This window comes from Cynoglossus semilaevis, chromosome 13 (assembly GCF_000523025.1).
Source record: "Cynoglossus semilaevis isolate Cse_v1.0 chromosome 13, Cse_v1.0, whole genome shotgun sequence".
NCBI classification, from domain to species: domain Eukaryota; kingdom Metazoa; phylum Chordata; class Actinopteri; order Pleuronectiformes; family Cynoglossidae; genus Cynoglossus; species Cynoglossus semilaevis.
This window is the reverse complement of record NC_024319.1, coordinates 15,741,619-15,756,770: the sequence shown is the minus strand read 5'-3', so window position 1 is coordinate 15,756,770 and position 15,152 is coordinate 15,741,619. Positions and strand designations below refer to the sequence as shown.

General features: G+C 40.9%; 1 protein-coding gene across 1 annotated transcript in view; it reads left to right on the top strand.

Annotated features, from left to right (window-relative positions):
- The window catches only part of tgfb2 (transforming growth factor, beta 2), a 24,597-nt gene extending 16,074 nt beyond the window's left edge, over positions 1 to 8,523 (top strand). Inside the window, exons 2-7 of the mRNA XM_008323879.3 lie at positions 2,918 to 3,081; positions 4,169 to 4,301; positions 4,390 to 4,500; positions 5,541 to 5,703; positions 6,029 to 6,182; positions 6,295 to 8,523. Coding sequence (XP_008322101.1) covers positions 2,918 to 3,081; positions 4,169 to 4,301; positions 4,390 to 4,500; positions 5,541 to 5,703; positions 6,029 to 6,182; positions 6,295 to 6,453 — 884 coding nt within the window. The 3' untranslated portion in view covers positions 6,454 to 8,523. The remainder of the gene's footprint in view (positions 1 to 2,917; positions 3,082 to 4,168; positions 4,302 to 4,389; positions 4,501 to 5,540; positions 5,704 to 6,028; positions 6,183 to 6,294) is intronic.
- The last annotated feature ends 6,629 nt before the right edge of the window (positions 8,524 to 15,152 follow it).

The following is a 15,152-nucleotide window of genomic DNA, read 5'->3' as shown; positions in this document are numbered from 1 at the left end:
TGAAATAAGAGAACAATACTAATAATACAATTCTAATCAGGGAAAATATTATATTGGTTGATATTTTCAACACTAAATCAATAGTTGATAACATCTTGGTTACAAATCAATCTCTGCCTTTCAGTCTGTGGAAGCTTCTCTACAACTTAATATAACTTAAATATATAGTGTGTCCACGTTATACTTTCAATGTGGCAGTGCACGATGGGATCTTTGCCTCACATTTGCAAGCATGAATTGATTTTGGTGTCTTTTGGTTTTAGTAGTAGATGTGTTATTTTGGACTGTGATGCATCTTCCCTCGTCTGTCAGTTCTTATCTGGTGACAGCATGGTTAGCAAAACACAGTCTTTACCACATTACACTGAGGCTCAGGTCCTCCTCTTTATATAATAATGCTTATTATCATGTTATTAAAAACTTGCACTTGAATGCATTTCAAGGAAACTCTATCTCAGTGTGTTCTCTGAGGCGGGTTAGCATGTACTGTATGTTCAGACTACAGGCACAGTTCCTGGAAACGACCACTGCTTTATTATAGTAGCTTTAAACAACTGTTCTTTCACTGTTAGCCTGGTTGCTAGAAAACTACTAAAGCTGCAAAGCTGTCCTGATCCTAACTATTAGCCTTCCAAGAATCCAGAGGTGGAGTTAGAGCTTCAAATGTTATGATTCAGACTATCTCATATTAAATCATTCATTTTCAGATCAATTTAATTATGTTTATTCAAGTCTGTAGAGCTAACAACACCCAAAACAAATGTCTGTCCCTCCTTATGCTCTCACTGCCTGTCTTTGTAATCCGTGACATTTAATCTGAATTATCCCCATTATGAAAACAGACCAGGGTCCAGTCCAAGGACTGTGCCGTCTTTGTGAGTGTCCATCATGGCTACAGTTGATGTGTGTGTCTGCCGTTCACAGCATGTGTCAGCACAGCAGTTGACCCTCCCCGGAACCTGTGCTGAATGCATCCAGTGTTTTGTTGAGGCACAGAGGGCTCATTCATGAGCCGGACTGCAGTTTGTGTAAACACTCCCAGTCCTCCAGGAGCTGGAAGTGTGACTTTCTCTGCTGACGAATGGGAAGGAAATGAGAAAGAGCATCGTTAGTCTTGGCTCATCTGCTTCAGCTGCTCAAACTGTGAGCTGTTAACTGGCGACTCATCAGGTGCCGCAGCATCAGCTGTGAGGTTGTTGGTGTGAACTTGTTGAACAAATGAAAAAAAAGAATTAAACAAAGTCGAACAAGTCTGTGATGTGAAGTTATGATGCACTTTGAACTGTGTTGTTTGATTTTAATTTACGATAAGTTTGTTCTATACTTTTTAAAATAAAATAATCACATTAGTTACACATGTTGCTATACTCCCCCAGTAGTAACTGTTCTGTCTGATTTTACTTTTTGGGAGGGAGGGCAATTCTGGGGACTTCAGTGGAAACAAAGCTTCAGCTAGCCATTGAAAGTTAGCATTTTCTTAATTTCAAAATAAAATATTCTATTGTGTCCTGAACTGTGTCTTGGCACACCACTGTCACAGGTATCCTTTGGTTTATTCTTACAGATTATATATAACCTGTGTGATGTGGCATCTGGTTGGTGTTATTGGAGCAGAGCTGCAGGTGTAAATTGTTTACTTTGCTGCCTTCATTTGGCCTGTGCCCTGGGTCAAATCTGTTGATGTTACAACTTTGCTAACATCAATATGTAAAAATATGAAATAATCCCCAATATGTTGAGGCCAAACTGGTGAACTGCAGCATGTTGTATTCTCTAGAATATGGGCCATAGCCTCTGTATAGCTTGTTATAGTCAACCCTGATCACGTCAGTGGGAAATCTTACATTTGCTCGATGAAAAAAGGAACATCCTACGTGGATTTTGAGTATCTGTGTAAGCGAGCAGACAGCGGAAACGCTGCGCAGCAGCAGGTTCTGGTCTTCTGAGGAATTTACTGTGTGATTCAGCTGCTGGCTGAAGGAGCGGAGTTCGCAGCCAAGTCTCAGGATCCTCACAGCTACCTGTGAAATAGCTTTTGGGGCTGTGGTGTCTCCTTATTTACCCACAGCAGCCAAAGGCAAGAAAGAAAAAATATATATATACAGTACATATATATATATATAGGCTGAGATTTAGATTTTTGCTACTGTAGCATCGTGTCTGCTAGAAAAGATTTTCCAGACACTTGTTCTAAAACAGTAATGACATCGTGTCATATAAATTAGACTACTGCTGAACTACTATTCAGGTCTAAGAACTCAAGCTGGACAGTCAAATGCCTGTTAAAGCCAACGCAGTTGTTTGTCTCATTCCTGTCACTCCTGCTGCTGCGATTGTACAATCTGTCTAAACAAATGTCCGATTATTGCTAATCCTGGTTAACTTGCTGCACAAAACCCACTGAAAATGGCTGTGAAATGTCTCTTTAGACCTAAATACTTCGACAGAAATGCCGCCTGATGATGTCATTGTGATGTCATTGTGTTAAGACAAACAAAAGTCTAACCTACCAAGCAGCGGTGTAAAATACTTTGTCAGTTCGGGAAAACACTGAAGAAGTTCAGTAATGAAGGTTTCTTTTCTTTTTGTTTTCAATCCTTTATGAATTTTCTTTTTTTTTTTAATCTAAAACATTTTGTTGTTATAAGGAAAATGTCTCTTTTTTTGGCTAAACTTAGAGGTTTCCTTGAGTTTGGAGGGGGCTCCTGCTTTGAGACTGTAAGTTTTAATATGAACCACTGTAGACTACTCTATAGCTTTGGCACTTTATAAACCATTAAAATGCTTACTACGGTGTAGTTAAATAGCATTTTTATCTTCTGTTTACTGAGGCAGATTCTGTTGGTCAGTATTCAACACTGACTACCTGACAAATGTGTGTATTTATCCCAACATTCTTCCTCTCTTCTGTTCACAGATGTCATCTCTCCTACACACCTCAACCCCTACTTCAGGCGGCTGACATTCGATGTCTCCTCCATGGAGAAGAACGCGTCCAACCTGGTGAAGGCTGAGCTCAGAATCTTTCGTCTTCAGAACCCTGCTGCTCGAGTTTCTGAGCAGCGCATTGAGCTCTACCAGGTAGACTTTACTCTGGTTTGACACCTGGAGCTGGAATTGTGTACATGCAGTAATGTTTGCAGTAACATTAGAACAAGACTTAGTCTGAAATACTTAAGTTACTTTAGAGCAGGGGTGTCAAACATACAGCCCACAGGCCAAAACCGGCCGGCTAGGAGGTTCAATCCAGCCCTCTTGATGAAGTGAAGAAATGCAGTGAAAACACTTTGTGTTCTTGATGTTTTGTCCAATTATATGTCATTTAATACTAATGTTATTATGTACTGGTCCGGCCCACTTCTAATCAGGCTGCATGTGGCTCCTGAACCAAAATGAGTGTGACACCCCAGCTGTAGAGCTTAAAGCAGTCCACACCTTCAATGACATATTTGGACCAAGCCTGCAGTGATCCTGGCAGTCTGGTATCAGGATGCCGACTTTAAATGGTCTTTTTAGGACTTTCATTCCACATGAAAAGTAGGCCAAATCTGTGGGACGTGAAAAAAAACGGCTTTGGGCTTGTTAAAGAGAACATGTCATTTGCTCCCAAATCTTTTGAATTTCTGCAGATTAAATATTTTTCCAGTAGAACATATCTAATATATCTGTCCTGTTGTTATAATGAGGCTGCAGCTCATTACAGGAGGTCAGTGGCCACAGTTTTCTTTAAACACTGAAGTACAGTGTTAGTGATTAGGTCCTGCAGCATGATGTCACTCTAGGCCGTTTTTCTGTCCATCATCCTGCACCAGTGAGTTCCCACGCTGTGTTACATCAGGACAGAGAGACGACAGCAGCTCTGAACACGACCGCTCTCACACAAACACAGATGTATGAGGGAGGAGAGGACAGTCCAGGACAAAGGGCAGGACAACATTCACCACATTCACATTCATCCCACACATACACACAAACACATAGTGGTATCTAAAAAAAAAAAACCAATTTGATGATGATTCATTTTGTCGTCTTTAATGTTTAATGTTTAAACAGGTAGTTACCAGTTTGTTTTCAGTCCGTCTGATCACACCAGGCATGGTGCCATGTTTTCCAGCTTCACTGTGTCTAAATAAGTTCATTTTCCCTGCTGCGTTTGCTCTGTCCATAGATATTAGGACACAAAGACTTGACATCGCCAACGCAGCGATACATCGACAGCAAAGTGGTGCGAACGCAGACAGAGGGAGAGTGGCTGTCCTTTGACGTCACAGAGGCAGTGAGTGAGTGGCTGAACCACAGAGGTGAGTGTTTCCTGCCAACACTGACAACCAGTCGTAAGTTACATTCTGGGACTGATCTGTTATGACTTTGTTTTGTTTTTTTCCACAGACAGAAACAGTGGATTTAAAATCAGCCTGCATTGTCCCTGCTGCACGTTCGTACCATCAAATAATTATATTATTCCCAACAAGAGCGAGGAGCTGGAGGCACGTTTCGCAGGTCAGTCTGATCCACCTGTCACTAAAGGTTGTTGACTGGACTTAAACTGTTTAAATTGTGTTTAATGGAGAGATTTACATCTTTACGTCCATTATATTACAATACAATTAGCCAGTTATTATTACCCTGAATTATATGCACGTGAAATGAGGCTTAAACTGCAAATATTTTTTCTTATATATACTATAAAAAGTACCACTGGGATGAAGATCAAGGTGTGTCTTTCTTCAATCCCTGCATACATACTTAATATATGGTCTAGGTTTTGTAGATCTTAGATCTAAGTTTATAATCATGTATTTTTTCATTTAATTTCACCCTTTCCCCTCTTTATCACTGTGCCCTTCCTGCTAGGCTACTTTTATGTTCCTGTTTGGGTTCAAATGATGACTACAATTGTAGTTGTAGACCCAAGATCAAATTTCCAGACTTCTGAAAATCTGATCTGGTCTGAGTCCACGATTGCGTCGACAACTCTTTAGAGAATCGTTCGCAGAGAACTCCTGCCAATCTCGCACCGGTCAAGGACGAGTTGGCCTTGACTCGCACAACTGTGGGACCAGAAAATCAGGCTGAAAATTGAATTAGCATCAGGGGCCAACAATTACAGTTACACACTGTCCAAGACACCTGTTCTAACTTTTATTTATTCTAAATTTAGCCAGGGTTACACATCGTTTTCCATGTGAGCATGTGTGTTTGTGATTAGACGTAGTAGTCAGCGGCAGGGCAGCAATAACTCTATGACGATTTAATGACCTCGACTAGAAATGAAAACTGCTCTTTGCTAGGTTCATGGAAGGCCTCCTTCTGGCTCAGCATTAACTGTCTATTAATGACTAATTAGTGTTTTTCATTTGTAATATTAATGATAACGTTTGTACCACTTTATCTCCATGAACCTTATTTATGTTATTTTGTTTTAAATGTGGCAGACTCGTTCCTGTGCACTGGTCAAAGGTTCAAATCCCAGACAGATCAACACGTAGGACAGCAGAGTTTGGTTTTCTATGTATTGATTGATTTTTCTATGTTTCCAGGCATTGATGACAGCTTCATTCATGGTGGTGATAAGAGGCGGCGACACAGCGCTCGGGCTCCGCACCTCCTCCTCATGCTTCTGCCTACATACCGTCTGGAGTCTCAGTCCCAGCACAAGAGCCATCGATCCAAGAGAGCCCTGGATGCTGCCTACTGCTCCAAGTATGAATCCAGGAGTCGCATGAAGTTGCTCTCACCACTTTTCTAACTCTCAAACAATGCCAGCAGTAAAAATCGCAGTTGTAAAAGGCAGTTTCAGAGATGGGCCTCATGCAAAACAACCAGAAATGGAAGAAAAATCAAACAAAAGACGTGGCTCACCAAATCTCCTGGCACAAAGAGAGAAAAATGATTAATAAAAAAAGTGGACACGAGACGATACACAGCTAGCTGTGTGGCCACCAACACCAAAAGTTGAAGTGGTTTTCTGTCTGTTGTTGTGAACCTGTCAACTCTGTCCAATGAATGTTTTGTTTCCTCTCTGTAGAAATGTGCAGGACAACTGCTGCTTACGCTCACTCTACATCGATTTTAAAAAGGACTTGGGCTGGAGGTGGATCTATGAACCAAAGGGATATGAGGCCAACTTCTGTGCCGGGGCGTGTCCTTATCTGTGGAGTGCCGACACCCAGCATACTAAGGTACAGTACGGAGTAAGGGCCACAGTTACAGATAAAGAACAGAGCAGGACATGCAGTGTTCAAGGGATTTGTGAGTTACTCTCTAAGTGTGTTTTTCACTTGTGTGCTCCAGGTGTTAGGCCTCTACAATTCCATAAACCCTGAAGCCTCTGCCTCACCCTGCTGTGTCTCCCAGGACCTGGAGCCCCTCACCATCCTCTACTACATCGGCAAAACCCCTAAAATAGAGCAGCTCTCCAACATGAAGGTCAAGTCCTGCAAGTGCAGCTAGAAGCCCCCACAAGCCAGCGCAAACACACACACACTCTGTTCACACATACACATACACATACACACAAATGTCTTTTTCATTCATTACAATATACGCAGCAGTGTTTTTTCCACAGGCACACCTCAGCAGTGGTGTGTAGAACACAAGTATACACATAACAGGATACTATATATTTTAATGTCAGCAAATACTTCAATACCACTGCACTGGGAAGGCAGTTCATCTGTGCCAGAAAAAAAGGTAAAGGGTAAAACTTTCTCCTAATAGGGAATTTACTGTTAGACATAGATAGAAATATTTTTATATAGCACAGACAATAGAGTCACATTGGACATTATTTCAAATTGTTTGCCTATTGTTTATCTGAAACTAGCTACAAATTAGTTTGCCCACTAAAAAGGTACCTGAAAGTACATTAAAAATAAGTAAATAAAAGAAATTTGCCAATAAAACAGAGCCAACCAAACACTGGTCATAAACAACACAGATTTGTCAAAGGATAAAAGAGGAACTCAAACAAACAGTAAATAAAATTTAAATAAGACATTGTATAACATTAGCCCAGCAGTAATTCAAGGCTAGTCCAGTTAATGACAGCTTATGATGAACTTGCATTTGGAGAGTATTCACACTGAAAGTATCACATCAAGAACAACTGAAGAACCCCGGGAAGATCCTGTTTATTTCTTGGATTAATGTCGTCACAGATCGAGGTCACTGCAGTAATTCAGAACAGACTTTGGGATGAACTTCATGAGCAGAATCGTAACTTGAAGAAACAAAAAACTATAAAACATAAGAAGGGGCGGTGGTATCAGAGGCTTATATTAAGGACAGCATACATACACACACACATACATACAGCCACACATACATACATGTGACAGTGACAGAAACAGCTTTTGCATAGGCACAGTATGTCTTTTGGAATTTTAAGGGCCCTGGCAACATGCACCACCTCACACACTTGTCACACAAGAGACACAAGAGTAAGGCAAACACTGGAAGTATAAATGATAAGTGTTTATATGTGAAATAAGTCCTGAAAAAAATATATCATTGCCCCACAACTTCTCCCCAAGCTCCCAGCATCTGCCCCAGCATCTGCCCCCAGCATCTGCCCCAGCATCTGCCCGTCACTGTTTCCATCACTTTGTTTTGTCTTTGCTCTGTATATTTTTCCATCCATTTAAGATACTTATGTTCATGCCTTTGGTTGTAGGTTCCTGTAATGTTGGATTCAGGTCATCAAGTTCACACTGATGAGATCTAGAACAGTTACTATAACTGACGATTCACAGAACTGACGGAGAATGCCATATGTATTCATTTACTATAATAAGTAGCATGGAAGGAAGGTGGGAAAAAACAGTTTTGTTATGTCATAAAGCACAGCTGCAGAGCCTGGTCACACTAACTGACGACTGTGGATTCAGAGGAGAGAGATGTGGTATTTTGGAAAGTGCTGATGGACCCTTGCTTGGAGAAACAATGTTGGAAGTGAGTGCGATGAAAGATTCCAGGAGGTGTTAATGAAGTGGAGATAAGAGCTTCACCAAATGTTCACGGAGCCAAAGATAGTTCTCAGTGTATCCAACTTTCAGCAGCCAACTTCTGCAGTGATCTTTGGTTTGACCTGCTGCAGCTGAAGAAGTCGACCCGCAGAGTCACAGTTTTCGTTCTTTAATTTAAAAAAAAAACATTGCACTGATGCTGATTTTCATTTTGTCTTTTAAAATATCTTAGTTAGTTTGGCCCCTGCTGCTTCCTCTTCCTCTTCCTTTTTTTAAATGTTGATGTAGGCGACCCGTCCCTGACCTTGACCCTGACCCTTGGCCCTGTGGGCATTTAGTGCCAGTGGACTTTCTGGATAGCAGGAAACAAGAGCTAGGCACCGACTCTTTCACGATAGAGCTGTTATTTTGTGTATTTGTTGTTGTTGTTTTTTTTTTTATTATTATGATGATGGTGATGATGACAATAATGATATTGTGATCCACTGTGCTGTATTGTAACACAGTATCGTTGTGGTGCTCCAGTGGTAAATAAATTATTTAAGTTTTCATGGAACTTTCAGTGTTTTTCTGATGCTAAAGCTACAGATGTGTACAAAAAATGTTACAACGACGACAGGTTTAACCCTCCAACGGTCCTTCGCATTTCGTACACACCCAGTGTCATTGTAGCAGGTTTACATCTGGAAGGCACACACACACAAAAGTTAAATTATCATCCACCAGGTCATCTAGACCCAACAGACAACACAAGGGTTAAATTAGTCAAATGTCAGTGTTTGAAGGTGTTGTGCCCACGTAAAAAAAGAAAAAAACAACGCAACACAAGTAGCTATGATATAAACGCCTTTCTTTTGTCACTCTTCGTTGCTTCTCCTTCCTTTTCTTTACAGACCATGCCTCACTCACAACACGGAAGAAAAGCATGAACAACAACGTGAGTCAGCAAGGAAACTGTGAACAAATCATTCAAGATATTTTTGAAATAATATGATTCAGTTTTAATGGTTAAAACTGAATCATAAAGAGTCAGTCCCAAAAAAGGCTGAATTGAATAATTGGTTGAGTAACAGCTGTTGATTGAATAGCTTCTTTCAGCTGTTCAACTATTTTCACACCTGATAAACAGGATGGAAACCAGGTTATGATGTCATGGAGTACAGCTGATACCACAAGACACTGTGGAAACTCAGGGATCGCAGAAGCAGAAGAGATTTTAACAAAAACACACCTTCTGTTTTCACAACATAAAGTTGGGGGTTTGAAGCCTGTGGTGACCACCGGCCCGTCCCAAAAACAAGGAGGTTGGTACGATTCATAAAAACCAGGCAGAAACAAACAGAATTTCAGGAAAACAAGGCATGAACCACAAACAATGAACCAGTGAGGAGTGAGTGAGGGAGAGAGGTGTATATACCCAGGGCACCAGGTGACACCAGTGAGACTGATGACAGACAGGTGAGGGTGATGACACTGATTAACTCCACAGGAGGGAAGCAGACAGACAGGCCTCACAGAGGTGAGACCTCATTGGACTAATGCTGTCTTGGTTCCTGTATTTATTTATTTATTTATTCTGTACTGTATTCCAATACTTTAACATATAGTGCTTTGAAGGAATTTAAATAGTATGTAATAGTCTGTGTTTTTATATAAAATAAACGGATGACAGTGCAGGTGGGATCAGTTTTTGTTTTCAGTGTCATCTACAAACACACAGTGGTATTAACTGGTTATTTGATGACCACAAACTCCCAGTTATTGACATCTAGTTTTTGACCAACCACCAATAAACAACAAGCAGCTCAGGTTTCCTTCGCCTCATTAACACAATCCTATCCTGGAAACATTATATAAGATCAAAGCTAATGGTTTTTCTGCAACACATGAATTAAATGAGGTTTTGCTAATGCTAATGCCAAAACCTGTATTGCCTCCAGATATTCTAAACAACCTTTGGGATAAACAAAAGTCAACATGCCGTCTCCCTGTGTCTTCCTCAATCCAGATTGGCTCCGTAGCCTTAGAAAAATTCGGACCTCGGGAGTTTGTCCTCCTGCCAAGAGTCGGTGTACCAATACAGGAAGTGCAGGGCTGACTTTTTTAAGGCTACGTGGAAAGTGAGGCGTGGAGGTATAGCACATCTGGCTTTCATGGAAGAGACTGGGTTTCACGTCCAATTACAGATCTGCAAATTAAATAAACCTTTCTGTTACGTATTACCTGTAATCAGAATATTGTCCTAACCTTATCCAAGCATTTCCAGATGCCTTGCCCCAACTCTCCGTTGAACGGGCTTTTAGTTTTAACAGCCATTTCACAGATCGTTTCCTGAACTTCACCCAGGAAATAGACACTAAAATGATGACTGGACAAAAAAAAACTCACGGTTTATAAATAATATAATACAACCACACAAAATATGTCATTGGTAACACAACTTTAAGCTATAAAGACATGTTAAATCTCAGTGTGAAGGGAGCTTCAACTAGAAGAGATGACACAACAACACCAAGGCAAACGTACAGTAACTCTACTGTGAAGTCGCGTGATTGGTCAGTTTACAAACACTTTTGTGGTTCATTTATGAGGTTATTGGTGACACTACTATGTAATAACATATTTATGTTAAGGATTGAATGTTATTGTTGAAAAAGACAAGTGTCTGACCGATAAAAGACTACCGGACCAGAAGGTTGCGCGTCATTTCACATGATCTTTGTTGATTAGTGGTGAACACTGAGGCAGTAAAACCCCGTACAGTCTTAGCCAGACCACTGCACCCTGAAGTTCTCCTCATGAGCCCAAAGTAACGCAGAGTGAATATACAGTAGATGGGAGTTTGGGTGTGAATGGATGTTTTTCCTTAAGTGCAGCCTTGTGAACTGGATGAACCCTGTCTTTCATCCAAGTCAACTGGAATTAACTCCAGCTTCCCCAACAACAACCTTTAACAGGGTAAATGACTGAAACATGTGACTGATGCCCATCTCAATTCTGGTACTAGTTTTCCTTGCTGCAGGCTAAAGGGTTTTTATTCCTTTAGACAATTGCTTAAAGAAGATTTTGTGAACCAGGCCCTAATCTGTTGGCAGTGACGGAATTCCCTCCTAAAGCTTCTAAGCGAGCTTCGCTCTTCTCTTCTCACTGATTAGAAAAAGAGAAAATCAAGGGTGGGATCCTTTGGCTAAACACAAAACACACTTCTGGTCATCATCTATCACACACTGTAGCTGCTAAAAGACAGACATCACTGTAGAGAAACAGTCCACGACATGTATCGAGCAGACGGTCGTGAAAATGACCCAGATAAATCTGTCTATTTATTTAGATACACTTTAAATGCTACAATTAAAATTACCATATGTGTAATTGGAATTCTACGACTACTTTATTTTGACAATTTAGTCGTGTTTTTTGTGCAATTAAACTTTCAGTTAGATTCTACACTTTGAATAGATTTTATTTTTACAGCTTGGCTCCACTAGAATATGTACATGCCAGTATAAGCTGGCTCGGAATAATAGGATCTATTCTAAAAGTAGAGTTTGTTTTTTTTATCCTAAAAATCATATATGCTTTCTCTATAGCAACACAAATAAGTCCAGATTGGATTTGATCAAATTTCTGGAGGTGGATTTGGGGTATGACCTGGGCGAGATGTTTTTAATATTTTGGTGGTGATGCCATTGGGACAAAAGTCAACGTTTGTAAAGTGATCTCAGTTAAAGTTTGCTAGGTTAAAATGTACTGACCTCTGTTAATCTCGCAAAACATTCACGTATATTGATGTTGTGAGAACCTGAGCGATCTTGATGGATTTCCATGCTCTCTCTCTCACTCTCATTTTTAGTGGGCCTCTGTAAGACTGGATGAGGTCAGAGTGGGATAATCCGTAAAGAAAACACACACACACACACACATACATATATATATATAAATATATATACTGTATATAAGCTAAAAATGTGAAATACACCACTTGTTGGTCGTGAAACCAAACGTCTGTTCAGGGGAGATAACGCTCATGTTTAGACACTTTCCCAATCTCAGGTTAAATCACACTGGGGAGACTTGGGCTCCAGACCCATGATGTAGAAATAGATAGGACGGTTGGTGTCAAGAAGAGAGGGAGTAAGAGCAGCATTAACAGTGTGGGGGAGGTTTTTGTCAGCTCTGGAATGAGGCTTTCCACCAGGCAATGTATGAGGGATTACATCTGCATGGTGGACCCGTGATAAATAAAGGCCGTGTGGTCCCAGCTTTGCGTGGTTCCTGTCCAGGGGAGAAGACCAGAGGAGAGCCTGGCACTGGCTCCAATCATGATCTGGACCACCACGAATTACACCTCATCATCTCAATGCTGGAGTCTATAGAAGTGTGTCATCATCATGCACAGCGGTGATCGCCCTGGTTGGGAGCAGAGCTAACCTAATTTGATATATCATCGTCAACCATGAATCACTTACTTGGTCAACGTGACCACATGTTTATGTCCACGGTGGGAGCAGGATACAAGATTCTGTAACTAACAAAAACCACTCTTCGTTTATTGGCTGTGCCATCCCTCAGGTCATGAGAACAGTGTGTCCCTATTTATCAGGCCCTTTGTTCTTCTACAAAGAGAATGTGACACTGGTACACTCTCCACAGGATGAAACCTTTTTTTAATGTGGCATTTGGAAAATCTGTGTTTCAGATGAGGCCTGACAGTTCCAGTGTTTTGAACAAAATGTAGTTGTGGCATGCGAGAAAAAAACACAAATTAACAAATATCAGATATTTTCCTTTTGGAGTGTGATGTAGGGACATTCTTTTGGTCTTATTCAGATTCAGATTTATTTTTCTTCTATGAAGTGTTGTTGTGTTTTCAGGCAGTATTACGGAGTTTCCCGACCAAATCTTTTGTTACTGAAATCAAACCACAAATATCCGACAATTTAACGATTTAAAAACTAGCAAAATCAGATTAGCTTTTTTCATCATCATCACTGATAACTCCTGCTGGTGATATACATAGTAGTATTTTGAATGTATTTGGTGATAATTTACGCCCAAGGCATACATATGGATACTGTGGTGCCAAAAGTAGGCCTTGCGTGATCATTTGTTGGTCAGATTTGGCAAAGGCAGTTCTGTTGTCATTACGTTTGACAAAATGAAGTCAGCAATAGTTTTGCAGGAGACGCACTGCACTAAGGTTTTGCACCTCAGACTGGGTGAAATAGATGTTGAAATGTACTAAAGAAGTCCAGTGCGGTCTACAGTAACAACCTACTGAATTTCTCATCACATTGTGAGAATCAATGAATTGTGTGAGCGGCACTCCTCCTCTGGGTCTTGTTCCAATTATCTTCAGGAAACAAGATGGTATCTTAAAGGACTCGAGGAAGTCTTTCAGCTGAAAACAACAGGAGCTGACACACATCTGTGTAAAAAAACGACCACCAGGTCGCCACTTGTTTAAACTTATTTAATATACAGTATATTAAAAACAGAGAAAAGTGTGGCACATAATTGTTACATTAGAATCTTTCAAATCTCTGTAACTACACAAACAGGGCTCTGTACCTCTCTGTACCGGTATACATTTGAACTAAAAACACTATTTTTGTTGGTCGCGAGCTAAGATACTCTGATGATTCTGCTGATGGTTGTAAAGCAACTATGAAAGACCCTCTGTCCTCAGCCCTGCAGCTGTGTAAAATGTTTGTAAATGCTCTGTATTTTCTTAGCACTTAGTTTTGATGACCACTTAAGAACTTTTTTTTACGAGCACATTGGTGCAGCCCATTTACAGCATGTCAGGGTTATTATGTCAAAAATGTAAGAAGAAATGGATTAAATGGTTTATGTATTGAGCTTTAATGATTAATGTTACCACTAGTTGGCACTAGTTGCTTAGTTGAGGATTATGCAACAAAGTAAAGTAATAAAGGTAGTTGTTGAACTGTGCGGTGTGGCTGTGTCTCATCAATACATTGTACCAGGAGAATAGTAAAAACAAACAGGCAAGTTATCAAATTAATAGCTGAAATCGCAACAATTAGCACAACCAAAAATAACGATATAGCGCTGGTTGAGCCAAGAAAATAGTTAAAAGTTAGCACAGGTGAAGCTAAAAGCTTGAAAACTAACTTTTCAATATCAAACGACAATCTCCAAAAAAATTAATAAAATCCACTCTAAATATTTTATAAAACAGAAAAATACCTCTGTTAACCAACAGTATCCTACCAATGTGGGCCACAAGAAGGAATGTTTGTAGGAAAGAATGGTCTCAGTTGTCTCCTTTGGCTTCTATTGCACAACCTTAACATGATGCAGGCACAGGCACCAGTGTAAGGATAAGTGTCTTGCCCAAGATCACTGCAGTAAACTGACTGGAGGTTCAGTGATGAAACCTTGACCCTGCAGTCAGAGGACAATCTGCTGTAGGACCCAAACCTGCGGGGAGTTTAGTCTTCCACAGTCAAAGGGCTCCTGTCCCCTGAGAGGGAAATTATTTGGAGATTTTTTGGTTACTCAGCTGCAGCTGCCGGCACAGAATAACACAAAATCAGAGAGAGAGAGGTACTGAAAGTGTGACATCAGCGTTCAGCAATGCACTGGCTCCCATCAGCACAGAGAAAAATCTCAGGGGCTGGGCTGCCGACACACAGCCCAGATCTAACCACAAAATGTGTGTGTTTGTGTGTTTGGATGCTGGCAGTCAAGTTGTTCTTCTGACTGTAACTTCACCGCACCGTGCCTTCCTACACCTCCCCAAACTCTTCTCACCCAGCGTCTCCCGTGGATGCAGTCATGGTCCATACGGCAGATTGTTGTATTGTGTCTGTGATTACACAGGAAGGCCAGCTCTCTTGCAGCTCTGGACTGGCTACTCTCTTTGTGCTCCACGTAGAATGAGGGGCACAAAGAAGTATTGCTTACAACCCCAGGTTTTTCCCCCCCTCTTGCTTTCTTTCTTTCCTCTCCGCTGCCTTCCTCTAAACTTTGACAGGCATCTTGGAGATATCACAAAAGAGAAAAAGGCAGGAAGGCAGCCCCCGAGCCCCGGACATTCAATCCCTCCAGCGCCAGACTGCCTGCCCGCCTGCCTGCCTGTCTGTCGTTTAAGTCAAGTTCACTTTATTGTCTTGAGCCTGAACACAAAACACTTCAAGTGGAGTGCCCCCAAAGTTT